Source organism: Corvus hawaiiensis, chromosome 20, assembly GCF_020740725.1.
Source record: "Corvus hawaiiensis isolate bCorHaw1 chromosome 20, bCorHaw1.pri.cur, whole genome shotgun sequence".
In the NCBI taxonomy this organism is placed as follows: Eukaryota; Metazoa; Chordata; class Aves; order Passeriformes; family Corvidae; genus Corvus; species Corvus hawaiiensis.
The window spans coordinates 1,502,638-1,518,514 of record NC_063232.1 but is presented as its reverse complement, the minus strand read 5'-3'; the positions used below and the strand labels follow the sequence as shown (position 1 = coordinate 1,518,514).

Genomic DNA, 15,877 nt, shown 5'->3' with positions numbered 1-15,877 from the left:
CACAGCCGGTCAGACATGTCTGGGACAAGGACACACAGCCGGTCAGACATGTCTGGGACAAGGACACACAGCCGGTCAGACATGTCTGGGAAAGGACACACAGCCGGTCAGACATGTCTGGGAAAGGACACACAGCCGGTCAGACATGTCTGGGACAAGGACACACAGCCGGTCAGACATGTCTGGGACAAGGACACACAGCCGGTCAGACATGTCTGGGAAAGGACACACAGCCGGTCAGACATGTCTGGGACAAGGACACACAGCCGGTCAGACATGTCTGGGAAAGGACACACAGCCGGTCAGACATGTCTGGGACAAGGACACACAGCCGGTCAGACATGTCTGGGACAAGGACACACAGCCGGTCAGACATGTCTGGGAAAGGACACACAGCCGGTCAGACATGTCTGGGACAAGGACACACAGCCGGTCAGACATGTCTGGGAAAGGACACACAGCCGGTCAGACATGTCTGGGACAAGGACACACAGCCGGTCAGACATGTCTGGGAAAGGACACACAGCCGGTCAGACATGTCTGGGAAAGGACACACAGCCGGTCAGACATGTCTGGGAAAGGACACACAGCCGGTCAGACATGTCTGGGACAAGGACACACAGCCGGTCAGACATGTCTGGGAAAAGGACACACAGCCTGGAGTCACAGCTCATCACCTTGGGCTCTTCCAGGCATGGGGCAGCCACAGCTTCTCTGGGCACCCTGTGCCAGGGCCTCCCCACCCTCACAGGGAAGAATTTCTTCCTGACATCCCATCTAAATGTACCCTCCTTCAGGCTAAGGCCATTCCCCCTGTCCTGTCACTCCATACCCTCGGGAAAGTCCCCCTCCAGCCTGCAGGATATTCCCACATCACTCCTGCTCCCAGGCATGGGACCTCCTCTCTGGAAATCCAGTCTGGTGACTTTCCATGAAACCACATCTATGCCAGGGCTGCAGGTCCTCAGTTCTACACCAGGTGCCCTGGGAATGATCCATCCCTGAGTCCACAAGCATTCCCACAGTTTGGGAAATCAGGCTGGGTATGACTGTACTGCCCAATTTCAGACTTACTACCCCTGGACCTCTCCCACAACTCACGTAATGTGAATGAAATGCACCTAAGGGCAGCAGAGCTTTTCCAGATCTTCATAAAAACGTGTGTGGGGAGGGATGGGGAACAGCACTCTGCTCTTCTTCCATTAAAATTTGTTTAAGGCATTTTGCTCAAAATTAATAAGAACAACTCCACTGTGTAAAGACAGTACATTGAAAATATCAGCCCCAAAGGTGATTTAAATAAAAGAGAAAAAGGGAAGGCAGAAGAATTTCTATGAGATGATATAGTTTCTAATGGATACAGTTTGTAATGGAAACGGGCACTCTTGAATATATATATTTTGTTACATATAATTATATCTAGAAGTATTAAATCAAAATACAAGAAATGAGAAATAGTTATTAGGCTCATCTAGCCCACCTCTTTGTTCACACAGGACCTGTTCTTCCACAGTGCTTTTGAAAGCTCCCATTTAGAAACCCCAAACAATAAATCTACTGCTTCTTTAGGGGCATTTCCACAGCCAAATAGATGAGATTTCCCTCAGAACTCAGCCAAACTTCCCCTCCCTCCCCATTAATTTCATGTCACTACCCCTTGTACCACCCTACATAATGTCTGCACTCCTTCAGGCTCACTACAAATAGCAGGAGGATTTTCAGTGGGGTTTGTCCTCAGACACGACAGGTACCCATCCCTCATCTCTCTTCCAGCCCCCTCCATCATTCGGGTTCTTTGCTTGGACCCTCCCAGTTTGCCTCATTTTTTCTGGCCATTAAAATACCAGTGCAGAGAAAATTAAGGAGCTGCATTAATGTACCTCACACCTGCTGCAATAGCAACAGCCTGAAAACACTGAGACACTTTGATTCATCGAAAATCCTTCTATCCCTTGAGAAAAGCCTCATTTCTGGGGAAGAAAGAGACTCCAGCCAAGGTCCCTTTGTCATTTAACCCTCATTTTAGTGTTCAGCATTAACATAAACATAATAAAGCAATCAGCTCTTTGGGAAACACACACTCTTCTATATTTTATATATATATATACACAAACAAATATATATATAAATATATATTAGTACCAGAGGCACTGATATGATCTCTCCATTTCATTCCCAAGGTCATTGCCCAAACACCAAGAAAAGGAATTTCATGTTATTTAAGAGGTATCAAATGCTGACAAAGGGAAGAACAATTTATTCCCTCTAATTGGGAATAAACATAAATCCCAGCAGAGACAGTGGGGACTGAGAACCAAACAAAACTCCAACCTTTCCCTTTGTCCTGAGCAAAGAAAAGGACTCAAAAGGGGTGACAAATTTATTACTAATTATACAATTATTTTATTATGTAGTGCTAGTAATAAACCACTTGAAGTACTTTCCGCTAATTCTAGTGTTAAGAAAATAATTGCTTGATTCAAATTATTTTAACTGAATTAATTCCTTACTAGACATTTTTTACTAGTGCTACATAATAAAATAATTGTGTAATTAGCAATACATTTTTCACTCCTGCCATGGGTATATATTTTACTCAGGTGAAGTGCAGAGAAGAGCAGCACTAATTGTTTGAACAGGGCAGAGGGAGGAGGAGCAGAGAAATTGGGGGAACTTGATGCTTTCTCACAGCTCCAAACCTCCCTCAGGTTTACCAGGTGGCATCAGGAAAGGATTTTATTTCCCAGGTGCCAGCAGGTGGTCAGGGAAGTATTGCTGTGCCTATGGATCTTTTGGGATCAGCCTTCCAGGAGGATGAACATCACCCCTCTGTGGTTGTGCACAGAGCTGGTCCCTCTGGGACCCTGCTATCCAGCACTGCATTGTCCTGGAATGTCCCAGCAGCCTCAGGATCCTGACTGAATAACTGATTAAACCCTAATATTTATTATCAAATAGAACCAAGTGCTGGCTTCCTTTCACACTCCACCAAGGCCAGTGGAGCTGCTGCTGTTCCTGGGGCTGGAGACACCCTGGGTGCTCCCAGAGCTGGCTGTAAACTCTGCTGAGGAGCATTCTCCTTCCTGACCCTGACTTCCAAAGGGTCCCCACAGTGCTCCAAGCCAAAATTCCTGTATCAATTTAAACCACAGCCTAATCTGAGCAACCTGGCCTAACGGAAGGAGTCCCTGCCCATGGAATGAAGTGATCTTTAACATCCCTCCCAACCCAAACCAGTCTGGGTTTCCATGAGCAGCCACTGGCAAGGCAGAGACGCTGCAGGATGTCCCCAGCAGAGCAGAGCTGGGTTTGCAGGAGGGTGGGCAGTGCCCACAGAGCTCTGTCCCCCTCGCTGCTGCCCTGAGCCCAGTGTCCCCCAGTATCCCCACAGGGACACCCAGCCTGCTGGAGGTGTCCCCACGTCCCTGTGTGTGTAAATCCCAGCACTCAGAGCCCTCTCTGCTCCTCTGGAGCTGGAGCAGATCCCACCAGCCTGGCTGGAACATCAGATGGGACCAAGACACCCCAAAAAGCCATCCCACACACAACCAACCAGAGCTCAGCACCCAGGCAACCCGAGCTCCAAACCGGCCTTTTCACTCGGCCGGATTCTTTTATATCCTTTTTTATTGTTATTTATAACCTGTCCCGGGCAAAAAGGAGAAGTAAAACAGGAGCCCCCGCCAGCACGGGCGGCTGGATGTCGGGGGATTTGCATGTGATCAAACCCTCCCTGCCGAGCCCAGGACCCTGGTGCTAATTTCCAGGGAATTTCACGCTTCATGTCTCCCCGTCGTGGGTCACCGCCGGTTCGCCCAAATAAACCCCTGCCAAATGGCTCTTCCAGAGGAATATTCCAGCCAGTTTTTTATAATTTAATTTTGCATTATGCTCAGGAGCCTTCTGGCCACGGAGAGAGCTCATTGGGGAAACCAGCACCATCACGAGCTGCCTTTATTTAGGGCGTTATTTATTTATTTTACGGCAGGAATTAGACCTCCCAGGCTGACTAGGAAAGAGGGGGGTTCTTTTTTTCCCTCTTTTTTTTTTTTTCCCCCTCCTCCTTCACTAATGTCAATTTTCAGCATAGCAAGAGCTGTCTCTAATCTTTTCCTACTCATTACACACAATTTTGGAGTCATTTTACCCACAGTGCAGTCGGCTCCTGGCAGTGTGTTTGTGTGCACTGAGGGGTGGCATAATTGTTTATTTTCCCTCCCTGCATAATCCCCAGCCAGCACTGAAACCAAAACTGCAAACAACTCCCCAAGGGACACTGAGAGTGTCAGGAGACACCAGCAGCAAGCAGGAGGCTGGAAAAAGCACGGAGCAAGGTGCAAACTACAATGGCTCTGTCCTTCCCTCCTCCTCCTCCTGCCAGCTGGCTGGAATAAGTTGGGATATGCAATATAAATATTAACATCCTCATGCTGCCTGTTCCACCCAACTCCAAAGCTAAAACTCAGTTCCTGAGGAACCCAGCAAGGCCAGATCTTGCATTTTAAGGTAAAACAATATTTAAGGACTAAATAAGGTAAATAAATAAGGTAAAATTACATCAACAGCTTCCCAGTGAGTTGTGTAGCTGGGAAAGCACCTCATGCAGGGGGTGCAGTAGCAGCACAGGGAGCAGAATCCACCCCCAAAGGCAATGGGTGTTTTCCAGGGAGAATTTTGCCGTCTTTTGCCACCTCCCACCTTTGCATCTGCAAGCTCAAAGGCTTTGCCTTGTGCCCAGCAGCCTCCGAGAACTTCCACCAGCTCAGTGCTCCCATAACTTCTCCTGATCTAACCTTTTCCTTCTTTAAATTTTATGGTATCAATCTCACATCCTTGGCTCTTCACAAAATTTCAAGCAGCACTCTGTGGTGCCCTGAGCAGCCAACACAAACCACCCCCAGGACAGCACCAAGCTGCTCCTTACCTTTCATTCCCCCAGAGAAGCCTCTCCAGTTTGCAAAGACCATCAGGGGCAGCCCTTCCTTGTTGAAGTCCTTGATTGCCTGGGCTGTTTTGAAGGCAGAGTCAGGGAACCACACCTGCCCAGCCTGCTGGATTATCTGGAGGGAAGAAAAATCCACTGTCAGGCCTTGAAGCACATTAGTGTAAGAGTTAAAACATAGAAAAATCAACAGGAGCCATGATGTGGCATAAACAATGAGGAACATGGCACATGAAATGTGTAGGATCTGCTTGGCCATGGGAAAACTGGGACAATCTTTTTGTCACCAACTTTGATAGCAGCATTCCCACTAATTTAGCTAAGAAAAGAGATGGTATGGAAAACCTGACACTGTGATGCTGTAAGGAGGGGAAGGAGAAGAGAAAGAAAAGGACATGGAGAGGAGAAAACCCCCGAGAGATGAAGCAGGGCCAGGGCTGTGAAATCAGGCAGGGGAACAGCAAAGTGCCAGAGCAGGAAGGCCATGAAACACTCCAGTCACAGCAAGAGAGCAGGGAAGTGATTTTTGCTGTCACATCTCCTGGGTGCTAATCCCTGCCCTCCTCTGAGTCCTGAGGGAAGCAGAACTGCTGGGGATGTGTCTCCTGTAGGAAGGGCCACACAACAGCCCCGGGGCTGTTCCCAGCAGCTGCCAGGCATTCCCAGCTCACCAGGAATGGCTGCACATTGGTACCACAGGACAAACAAGGACAGAAGCACACGACCCACCCACCTTGGCCTCCGAGTCCAGGTTTGCGGGATCAGCGGGAATGCTGAGCTCCACCGTCCTTGTTTCCACGGCAACCACTCCTACAGGTATTCCTCCCAGCCTGCAAACAGGTGAGACACACACAATTCCTACTCCTGCTATTACACAGTGAGACAGTTTTCCCAATTCACATCCAAACACCCAGGAGAGACAAATAACAGGAGCGGCGTTCTGGCCTTTTGCAGAGTTGAGGCACGAGGCTGGAGAGTTCCAGAGGGGTCACAGATCTCAAAGCAAAATCTATTCCAAAAACAAGCACATTCCTTACTGAATAATAAATAGAGCAAACCTAACCCAGATTTTGAATGATAAATTCATGTATCCACTGCCCTTCGGCTGCCATCACCCAGATTCTGGTTCTGATGGTCTCAACTATGGAAAAACACAGAATCCCTGAATGGCTCGGGAGGGACTTTAAACACTTCCCGTGTTTTCCCCAGATCTGCTGCTGCAGGGTGACTGCCACGTGGGAAGGGGGCAGGGACAGAGAGATGGGCAGGAGTGCCAGCACCAGGGAGGATGCCCAGCTCTGCCCCCCAGGGGATCCAAGCCCTCCTGAACACAAAAGCCATCGATGCGCCGGCAACGCCAGCTCTGCGCTCCCAGGACAGTCCCAGCAGAGCCCCTGCTCCCTCCCCAGCCACCCCAAGCTGATGACACACAAACAGGCAGGGAAGAGACAGGGCCCACGTGCACTGAGGGGCTGGAAATATTCCTATTCCCTATGATTAAGAGTCTGCTGGAACCCCGTAATTGCAGAAGCCGTCTTAAATCGGTAACTTATAACTTCTATATTAGGGCCCATGTGACCTAATAAAGAACATCTTTATCCAAGTATTACAGTTATTTATTGAACTTGAAAACAGCTCAAAACAACTTCTGTTTTCCATAATACTTCATATAAATTTTATCAGGCTAGCACATGAAGATGCTACATCTTGTTTTATAGTGTGTCCCTGGACAAGTTGCCATAGAATAATAAAAGACAATTTACAGCCAACAGCACACATATTCCAAACATACATACAAGAGATGAGTTTTGGCAGCACTTACAGGAACAATCCCAGAAGAATACACTCATATTTGTTTTTTTCAAAGTGCCACTGCTTTTGAAAGGAGTCTGTTTCATTTGTGTTATATATCCCTGCTGTGTGAAAGTCCAGAGCCACTTGGAATTTGTCAGAAGAAAGGAACTGCAAGTGAAGCTGACCATGGACAGAGAGCTTCTGGCTTTGCCAAATCATTGATTTCCAACCCTGGCACACACTGCTTAGCCTGGAAGCCTTTAAATTATAGAGTTATAGAGCCATGGAATGGGTTGGGTTGGAAGGGACCTTAGAGGTCATCTCATCCCTTTCTTTCCAACTCTTCCTATTAGATAGATATACATACACGTAGAGAGAGAAATAATCACAGGATGTTGTGTTCTAGAGAAATGCAAAGCATAACCCAAACTTGATTTCTACAATTGTCTAAAACACCCCTCAGAACTTACCTTGCTCTCCCCACCACGACTGTCTGTGCCCAGGGCTGCATGATCTCCAGGAATGACCCGTGGTCAAAGAACCCACTCAGCCACTGCCCTTTCTGATCTAAAGGGAAGGGGAAAAAAGGGAAATATCAAAGGTGGAAGGAGAGAGGGAAGAAAGAAAACAGAATATCAAAGCAGCAACTCAAACTTGCTTAAAAATGCCAACTGGAGAACATGGCACTGTCTTTTTATTTATTTAATTTTAAATAGATGACAATACAAGGGAACATTAGACAGCTGAGCATTTGTCTGCCTTCAGCCATCATGTCTTATTTCATTTCCTACTCTGCATAAAGACAGCAATTTATCAGCAAAAGCATCATTTATTGTTAAACGATGGGGTTTGGAGAGCAGAGGGACTTCCCGTGCTTTTAAATAAATAACTCTGCTTTTTTCAAGACTACAAACATTTGTCAAAAGGCAGTAAAGTCATTAAAGATGGTTTTCAGAACACCTATTTCTATTTTAAAACTTATCTCATATTCTTCTCTTGATCCTGCCTAATCTTTCCTTGAAAGAAGGAATGCTGAAGGAACCCGGGAACTAAATATGAAAATTTCAATTATATTTTAGAGTCAATCAGAGAAATCACAACTCTCTGGGGGCACCTGCTTTGCACTGGGGCTTTAGGAAGCTCTGCATGAAAATAACCCACAAAAATATCCCCCCAAAACCCCAAATCCCTCCCAGCTTCACCCCTTGGCACAGAGCTCCCGAGGAACTCTTTCCTCTGAACAAGCACCTCTGCTTCTGCAAACCCAAGTCCAAAACCAATTAAAAAGTGGAGATCCAAGCACGCTAACCTCTGCTGACTTAAACAGGATGGAGAGTGTTTTATCAAGCCCAAACTTGTAATTACTGTGTTCTACATTCCTTGCCTCTGTGGCCCCACTGTAAAATGTGACCATCCATTTCAAAATTATCTCTTTATCGCGAGCCCAAAGCTGATCGTTTAGATTCCGGCCTCGTGTCGGGCGTCAGTTTGAAGAATATCACGGCAATATCTCCTCTAATAAATGGCTTTAACTTTTCACCTAGGAGATATCTGCTTTAACTTATCACAGGGAATCATCTGCTTTCCTTAACGCTTCCACTAAATTAAAATCTGAAGTCACTCGATTTGGAAGCCGGCGTTTGCGGCGCCCAGACAGCTGGATGAATTGCTTGAGAGATGATGAAAAAATATTATCCAAAACCAGAAAACTTAGTTTATCACAGATCTCATTTTAGCCCCCCAAACTCATTAATAACAGCAGGAGTAATGGCCACCCAGTTTGCAACTTGTACCTACACAAGGCTGCACAACCCCAATGGTGCCAACACAACAACTCCCCGAGATCTGCAGGAATATTGTGATTCCTTTAGCATACAGACACTTTGTGGATGGACTTTCCCCTAAACCATAAAAAAAAAAAATCCACAGAAGTAACTATTCTAAGTAAATATAACATCTATAAAAGTTAATTGGAGGTGTCCTTGAGCACTCAGGATTTAAGTGCTACTTTTAGATATTATGTATAAATAATATTATACATTAATATTATTATAGATAAATATTTATGTATTAGATCCCTATCGCTTAGAACTAATTATTTTACAGAATCTGAAATATATTTGGGTTGCAGACATCTGGCAAACAGCCTAGAAACAAGGTGAGAGTTGCTGCATCTCCTGGCCATACTTGGGTTGGGGCGTCCAGCCAGCATCCAGCGAGGATCGTAGGGGGTCTTGGTGGGAACAAAGTCGATGGTTCTGTCTATAGGATCCTTGGCTTTGAGGACAGGAACAGGGCTGTGTATATTCTAAGGGAAAAAGGGAAACATGGAAGGAAGTGAGAGCCCCCTTTCCCAAAACCCTGCAAACAAAGCCACCAGTGGCACCTTGGCCAGGAATTACCTTTGGCATGTAGGAAAGCCACTGCAGAATGGTGTAGACTCCTTCAAAGTCATCGCAGACCGTGCCATGTGTCACCCCGTTGTTGTGCATGATCTGGATCCCTCCCAGCTGGTTGTTGGAGGTGTAAACTTCCCGTCCAAGCACCTGGGGAAGGAAAAACAGGAAAGCCATCAGTGCTGGGATGTGACCAGGAGGTGCTGGCTAAGGAGGCACACACAAACCCATCCGTGCAGCACCTCAGGATCACTTGGGCACAAAAGGATGGAGCAAGCATCTCACAACACAGCTTCCCAAGCCCTGTGTGCAGGTAAGAGCTTCTGAACAGTGATCCCCAGCAAAGAGAGGGCAGGGTTGGGTGGGATATTGGGAAGGAATTCTTCCCTGTGAGGGTGGGGAGGCCCTGGCACAGGGTGCCCAGAGAAGCTGTGGCTGCCTCTGGATCCCTGGAAGTGTCCAAGGCCAGGTTGGGCAGGGCTTGGAGAAACCTGAGATAGTGGAAGGTGTCCCTGCCCATGGCAGGGTGGTGGAATTGGATCTTTAAGGTTCCTCCCAGCCCAAACCATTCTGGATTCTACAATCCCCAAGGGGAATGACACAAGTGGGGAAACTGAGGCAGTTTTCCCACTTGCCTTCCCCAAGCAGCAGTGTGACCAAAGCTCCTGAGTGCTGAGCCCAGCTCAGCTCACTAATCCCAAATTGCTCCAAGAAAACTGCCGGGTGGACATATAACTGGGGAAAAAACCCAGACAAAGGCCCAGCAGCTGCTTTGAGAGGCTGGCCAGAAGCTGGCTGGGGCTCCTCATTCTCTTGCACAGCTCCATCTCTAATCTGAGCCTGGGCAGCACAGCTCTTTTCTCATTCTCCTGCTGTCTCTTCCCATTTGCCCTCTCCCTGACTGATACACTGATCTCTCGGTCACTCGGCTTTCTGCTCCACTGACTCCATATTACTAATAACACCTCTGCCACGGCCAGTTTACCTCATGAAGGCAGGAGCACATCATTACAAAATAAACTCATAACTTTGACATTCTAGCAAATACATGCCGTTTGTTATTTTTATGGGTTGAGTCTTTCTAACAGACAGAGGACATTACACACCTGCTTCATTTGGATCTTAAAAACCCCCTTAAACACACACAGACAGCCTGGCCTCCCCCAAACACCCGCCACAGCTCATTTTGGGGACAGAGGAGCTGGCAGATGCCACTCAAGGTTTATGTACAGAAGAATCCAAGGCACAGATGTTACAAAACTAACCCTGAAATATAGAATTCAGTGCGTGTTTTAGCACAGGGATGTTCCTGGGTCTCCCTTCTGAGCTCAAACACCTTCCTCCTCCTCTAACAAAATCAGTGCCAAGCAAAGCCATGGTAGAGAAGACAGCAGCATAGATTTAGGTTCAAGAATAAGAAAAGCCCAGGCCTCCAGATGCCAGGCACAAGCCTAGCTAAACGCTTCCCACAGAGGAAAATAAAAATAAAGAGGATTTAAACTCCCCCCTCTCTGAACTAATGCAAACGTATGTACATGCAAAATGGGCTCTGCTCCTGCTTATCTGGAGACACTGCAGACAGCTCAGGTTTAGCACTGCTGACAGGCAATGAAACAGCCTAATATACCACTGCTCTCGCCCTTAAATCCCTTTTTGGAGATGAAGATAAACACGCAGCTCCTTCTCCCGAGTGCTGCAGCCATTCCAGCAGAGCCTGGCTGGGAGATCCCCGCGTGGGACGGAGCCAGCACCACACAGACCCGCCGGGACCAGGGGCAGAGGGGCCCCAGCTGCAGGGAAAAGCTGCTCTGAGGAGAGTGTGATCCAGGGTCTGGATGAGCTGGATGTGCTCAGGTGAGCACCTGTGCTGGAGAGGGGGGACAGGTGAGCTCTGCATCAGCCCTGCCCTCGGCACAGCCCGAGCTGCTCCAGCCCCAGACTGGCACTGGGCACTCAGGGGATTCAGGAGAATCATGGAATCCTAGAATGGTCTGGGTGGGAAGGGGCCTTAAACTCCTTCCATGATGGAATTCTTCCCCATGTCCAACCTGAACCTCCCCTGGCAGAGCTTGAGGCCATTTCCTATTGTGCTGTCATTTGTTACCTCAGAGAAGAGTTTCAAAATATTCCAAAATACTTGGGCAGTGTTGCCAACACTGAGTTCATCTGATCTTCCAAAAACCCATTAGGAAACCACATTTCTTGTTACTTCAGAGGATCTTCTGGCAAGCATAAGCAGAGCCAGGATTCTTACAGCCTCTAAAGGATGATCCTCAGCAGGTTTATAGGCCCTCATGTGCATATTAATAATTTTCTAGCACTCCAACCCATGCTGAGCAGCTGCTTTCTCCTCTCAGAACCTGAACTGCTGGAGAGTTGGGACATTCCCTGCAAAGCTGGGCTGGCTGAGGGCTGGGTTAGCTCATCTGTTTCACCCAGGATGAAAGACCTGAAAACATGACAGCTTGGAGGGCCTGAATGGGAATCATTATGTAACATAAGTGCTGTTATTATTCCGAGCATATCATGTGTTTATATCAAATATAAGTGCCAGATTTTTATCCAAATAATTTCAATAATTGCAATTCCCATCCACAATTTATATTGTCTGCCAGAAACATGAAGCAGAAGAGGGATATGCACGTCCTATAAATAGCCTATTTTTCATAAACAGGCAGAAATGATGGGAATGAATGTCTCATCAGAAAAAATGTAGGAACACAATGTAGGAACTTCAAACCTGACTGCTATTATGTGCAGTCAAGCCTCGACAGAGCTCAGCGCTCATTTCCAGCTCTTCCCCCACGTGGATCACGTATTAGAGGGGGAAAAGCAGCAAGAGGGAATGGAGCCCAGCTGAGCACAGAGCCCTTCCCAAATGCACAGCCCCTCTGCCTGGCAGTGGGAGCACAGACAGCTCCTCTCTGCCCTCCCTGCATTCCTGATCCCTGAATCCATGCAGTTCCTGCACTTCTAATTTACGAGCGTTCGGTGGGGGACCCTTCTGACTTGGGAACAGATTGGCTCGGTCTAATGCTTGGAGATTATTAAAGGCAGAGCTATACTCCACTATCAAGTCTACAGATCTTTTATTTAGAAGATATGGTGCTCTAAATGCACAAAGAGCTCCCTGTCACCTTCACATTAAAGCCCCTAGTGCCTGGTAAATGGAATTATATAGCTGTCATCTCCTTTCCCCAAAGTTTTAAGAGTACAATGGGCTCATTTTTTCCCACTCCATCCCAGCTTCAGAACTAAGAGACCTACTTTGTATTGATTTAGAGTCTCGGAAATAAATAAACCTGCTTCTCCAATGTGATTCACAAGAAATTCATGATACACTATTGCATGATATATTTCAAGCTGCAGCTCCGGCTCTTTTTTCCCTTTGGTGAGTGATGGGGGAGGTGGGAGCTGGGGGGAGGTGGGGAGCTGACAGCCTGATGGTTATTGGGGATGGCTCCTGACTGCAAATCCACAGGCAGGTCCTGCTGGTGGAGTTGTTCCCTGCTTTCATTTGGTGAGATCAGAGGGGGAAGGGGGAAAAAAGCAATTGCACTTCACCTCGCAGGGAGCAGGGCAAGGTGCGTCCAGGTGCACATGGAACTGCAGCTCCTGCCTGGAGATCCCAACACTCCTCACAGATAGAGAGGGAGCAGGGCTCCACAGCTGCTCACACACACAGGAGATTCTCTCTGTTTGCAGCATCACACGCTTTTGGTGGGAAAGCTCTCCCACCTTGTGGTTATTGAGGAGGATTTTGGAAAATTTCTGGGCTGCAGCAGAAAAATCAAGTCTTGCAATCTTGATACCTGAACTACAAACTTGAGACCAGACAGGCTCCAAAGGACGTCTAAAATATTTGTTGCATGTATTAAAAGTAAAAATTAATTTGGGAAGAAAAATCAGCTGGGAAATAAAAACTGAACAACTTTTCATTCGACCTAAAAAATTCCAAAGGAGAAGCTCAACCAAACTGATACTTTTTCCTGAAGAGCTCCAGTTTCAGTGAAGTGGCATTTCCAAATGAAAAATGTCTTGTCAAAACCCTCGTGCCCCTCTCTCCTCTCCCTGCGTGTGTTTTGCTCAAGGTCACTCCCTCAGTCAGTGGTAAATCAAAAGGACTCAATACACTTTGCAAACTAAAATTACAGCCCCTATTCTACATGGTGCCAACACCCATAAATCCCACCTGTCTCAGCCAGGGGTTCCCTAATCTAGAGATGAACCCCATAAACAATATTAATGGTTGTCTCCAACTTAATGATCTTGGTTGTTTCCTTTGTCACCTTCTGGACCCCAGGGAACCCTGTTACTCGGAGACCCTGGGGCACAGGCTGCAGTGCAGGGACCTCTTTCACCAGGGCAGTGAAACTCTGTTCACTTCCCAGTGTGAGTTTAGGGTTACTTGTGAGAAATGTTGCAGTTCTCCAGAGCTGTTCCTGTAGTTCCCATCATGTGTCCAGAATCACAGGGAATTTCTCCAGAAAAGACCCCAGGCAGATCACCCAGATGTCCTCCTGGGGACATCCCAAGAGGGCTGGTCCCAAGAGAAGCAGTTATTCTGGGATATGTTTGAGAAGTTCGGCTCCTATGGAACATTGGGGAGCAGAGTTAATGCTCCAGTGAGAACACACCCTGCAGGATCCCCAGGAGCTGGGATACAGTCCTGGGGAAGAGATTTGGACAGGCAGAATATGGGCCACGATGCTAAACTCCTGTTTAGCAGGAATAAACACACACAGAGCCCCCACCCACACAGATAAACTGAGCAAGATCCATATTAAAAATGATAGAAGGAGGGAGAATAAAAAAAGTCAACAGAAATCTATTAGACTTTCTTCCCTAAGCAAACATCAAGGGACTGATAATGCCATGCCTGGAACGTAAATTGTCTCTAATGGGAACAATACACAAATATCACCACTTAAAGAAAGGCAATTAAAACGAAAACGCAGCGATGGAGGGTGGTGGTTGTTTATCTGCACTGAGGCCCAGGCATCCATCCTGCTTGCATCCACTGCTCCACACAGAGCAAGGACCTGTGTGCCACCAGCAGTGCCGCCAAGCACACCCCCCTCCAGCACCTAAACTCTCACTGGCAGGGAAAGAAAGGAATGAGCCTGGCTTTGCTGGGTCTGAGCCAGTGACCCACATCAGGGACACCTCCAACAGCACCATGGTCCTGGGGCAGCTCTGGGAGCTGGAGAACCCAGCCTCCACCATGAAACCACCCTCGTTCTCACCACCTTCACTGCCACAAGCACCCAGGGCAGAGCAGAGGGGCCTCTCCTGCTTCCCAAGAGTGGGATAACCTTGGGCAGCTCCAACCTCCACACAAGGAACCAACACTTGACACTGGTGAGTGTTGATCTCTGGTTGACATTTCCCACCCCTCCTTGTTTAGCATTCTCCAGCACCCGGCACCCATCCAGGTCCTCCTAATAGTCCTGCTGTGCCACTACAGACAGATTCATATCATGCATTAATAATTATAATGCTTCTTTGAATGACAGGGCTGGCACTTGCTGTTCCAACTCACATGATTGCTCTCACACGATTGCTTTGATCTAATCCCAAGACTGAAGTCATCTTGAGCAGATACTGAGCTATCCCTGCCTTGAGTCTCAAAAAAAAGAGCTTTCCACAATACAAACCCCAAACAGCATCAGTCTCACAGGGCCTTTATTTATTTTTGCAGATTGTGAAATTGAAGGGTAAATATTACTGTTGGCAATCACTGGCCAGCCTGTGTGAGGCTCCTGCTCCTCACTGAGCTCCTCCACGGAGCCTCAGAGCTGCCCAGACCTCTCTCACACGGGCACAGCCCCCTGAGCAGCCCTGACCTGTTGTGTCATCCTGTTATGCGAATCCCAGAGCATCCAGTAAGTTCTGCAGCACAATTCAGTACTGAATTGAAAATACAAAGATCTTCTCTCCTGGCCTCATGCAAAGGAATCCAACAAGACCAAACAACAATTTTTTTTGGACCCATTCTGGTCAAAAATGTCACCCCACAATCAGGCAGGTGGTTGGCTGCAGGCTGGGAAATGAATTATGCCTTGAATGTTTCACATTTCAGTTTCTGACCCCTCATCTTCCCTGCCTCTCCCTGCACATTCTCCTGGCACGTGGGATTTGTCCAGCTCATCCTTGGTACTCTTGGATGCTCTGAGCAAACCACGGGGTGCACAGGGCCTGATGATTCAGGCAAGTCAAGACCTGAGAGTTTGGGGGAAAATAAAGCTAAAACAGGAGGGAGAGGAAACAAACCAGTGCTGATCAGAATTCCATCACCTCCAGGAGGGATGGCAGCTTTAGGGCAGCTCTTCATCACCATCACAAAAGGAACTTTTTGAGAGCCTGGCTGAACATCTACATAGCAAACTGATGTGAATCCTGCTTGGAGCAGTTCCTGGAAGTCAGTCTCAGCTAAACCTGGCTTCCCTTAGGAAAAGCCTAGAACATGCATCTGCAGGGAAAATGTGACTGAAAGCCGCTATTTGTTTCCATTAACACAACAGTCTCCAAGACGGGATTCCTTTTAAACACAAAAGACAAGGAGGAGCAAACTGATTAAAAATAGGTCAGCAGCAGACTCTGGAACATCCTTGGGAGGACTGAAATGGAATGTAGCCCTGGAAGCTCGAACCACATAAGCAAGGCAGGAATTGGGAATGCTGGGCTCTTTGGTCTTATTTCCATTAAAAAGAAAACCCAGGTGTTGGTGCAGGGCACAGCACGT

At 47.4% G+C, this 15,877-nt stretch overlaps 1 protein-coding gene across 8 annotated transcripts in view; it reads right to left on the bottom strand.

Annotated features, from left to right (window-relative positions):
- The window catches only part of ACACA (acetyl-CoA carboxylase alpha), a 104,836-nt gene that overhangs the window by 13,349 nt on the left and 75,610 nt on the right, over window positions 1-15,877 (bottom strand). For all 8 annotated transcript variants that reach the window (XM_048324741.1, XM_048324742.1, XM_048324739.1 and 5 more), the window contains 5 exons: window positions 9,139-9,282; window positions 8,924-9,044; window positions 7,207-7,303; window positions 5,676-5,772; window positions 4,925-5,060 (listed from right to left, as the gene is read on the bottom strand). In XM_048324741.1, coding sequence (XP_048180698.1) covers window positions 4,925-5,060; window positions 5,676-5,772; window positions 7,207-7,303; window positions 8,924-9,044; window positions 9,139-9,282 — 595 coding nt within the window. The remainder of the gene's footprint in view (window positions 1-4,924; window positions 5,061-5,675; window positions 5,773-7,206; window positions 7,304-8,923; window positions 9,045-9,138; window positions 9,283-15,877) is intronic.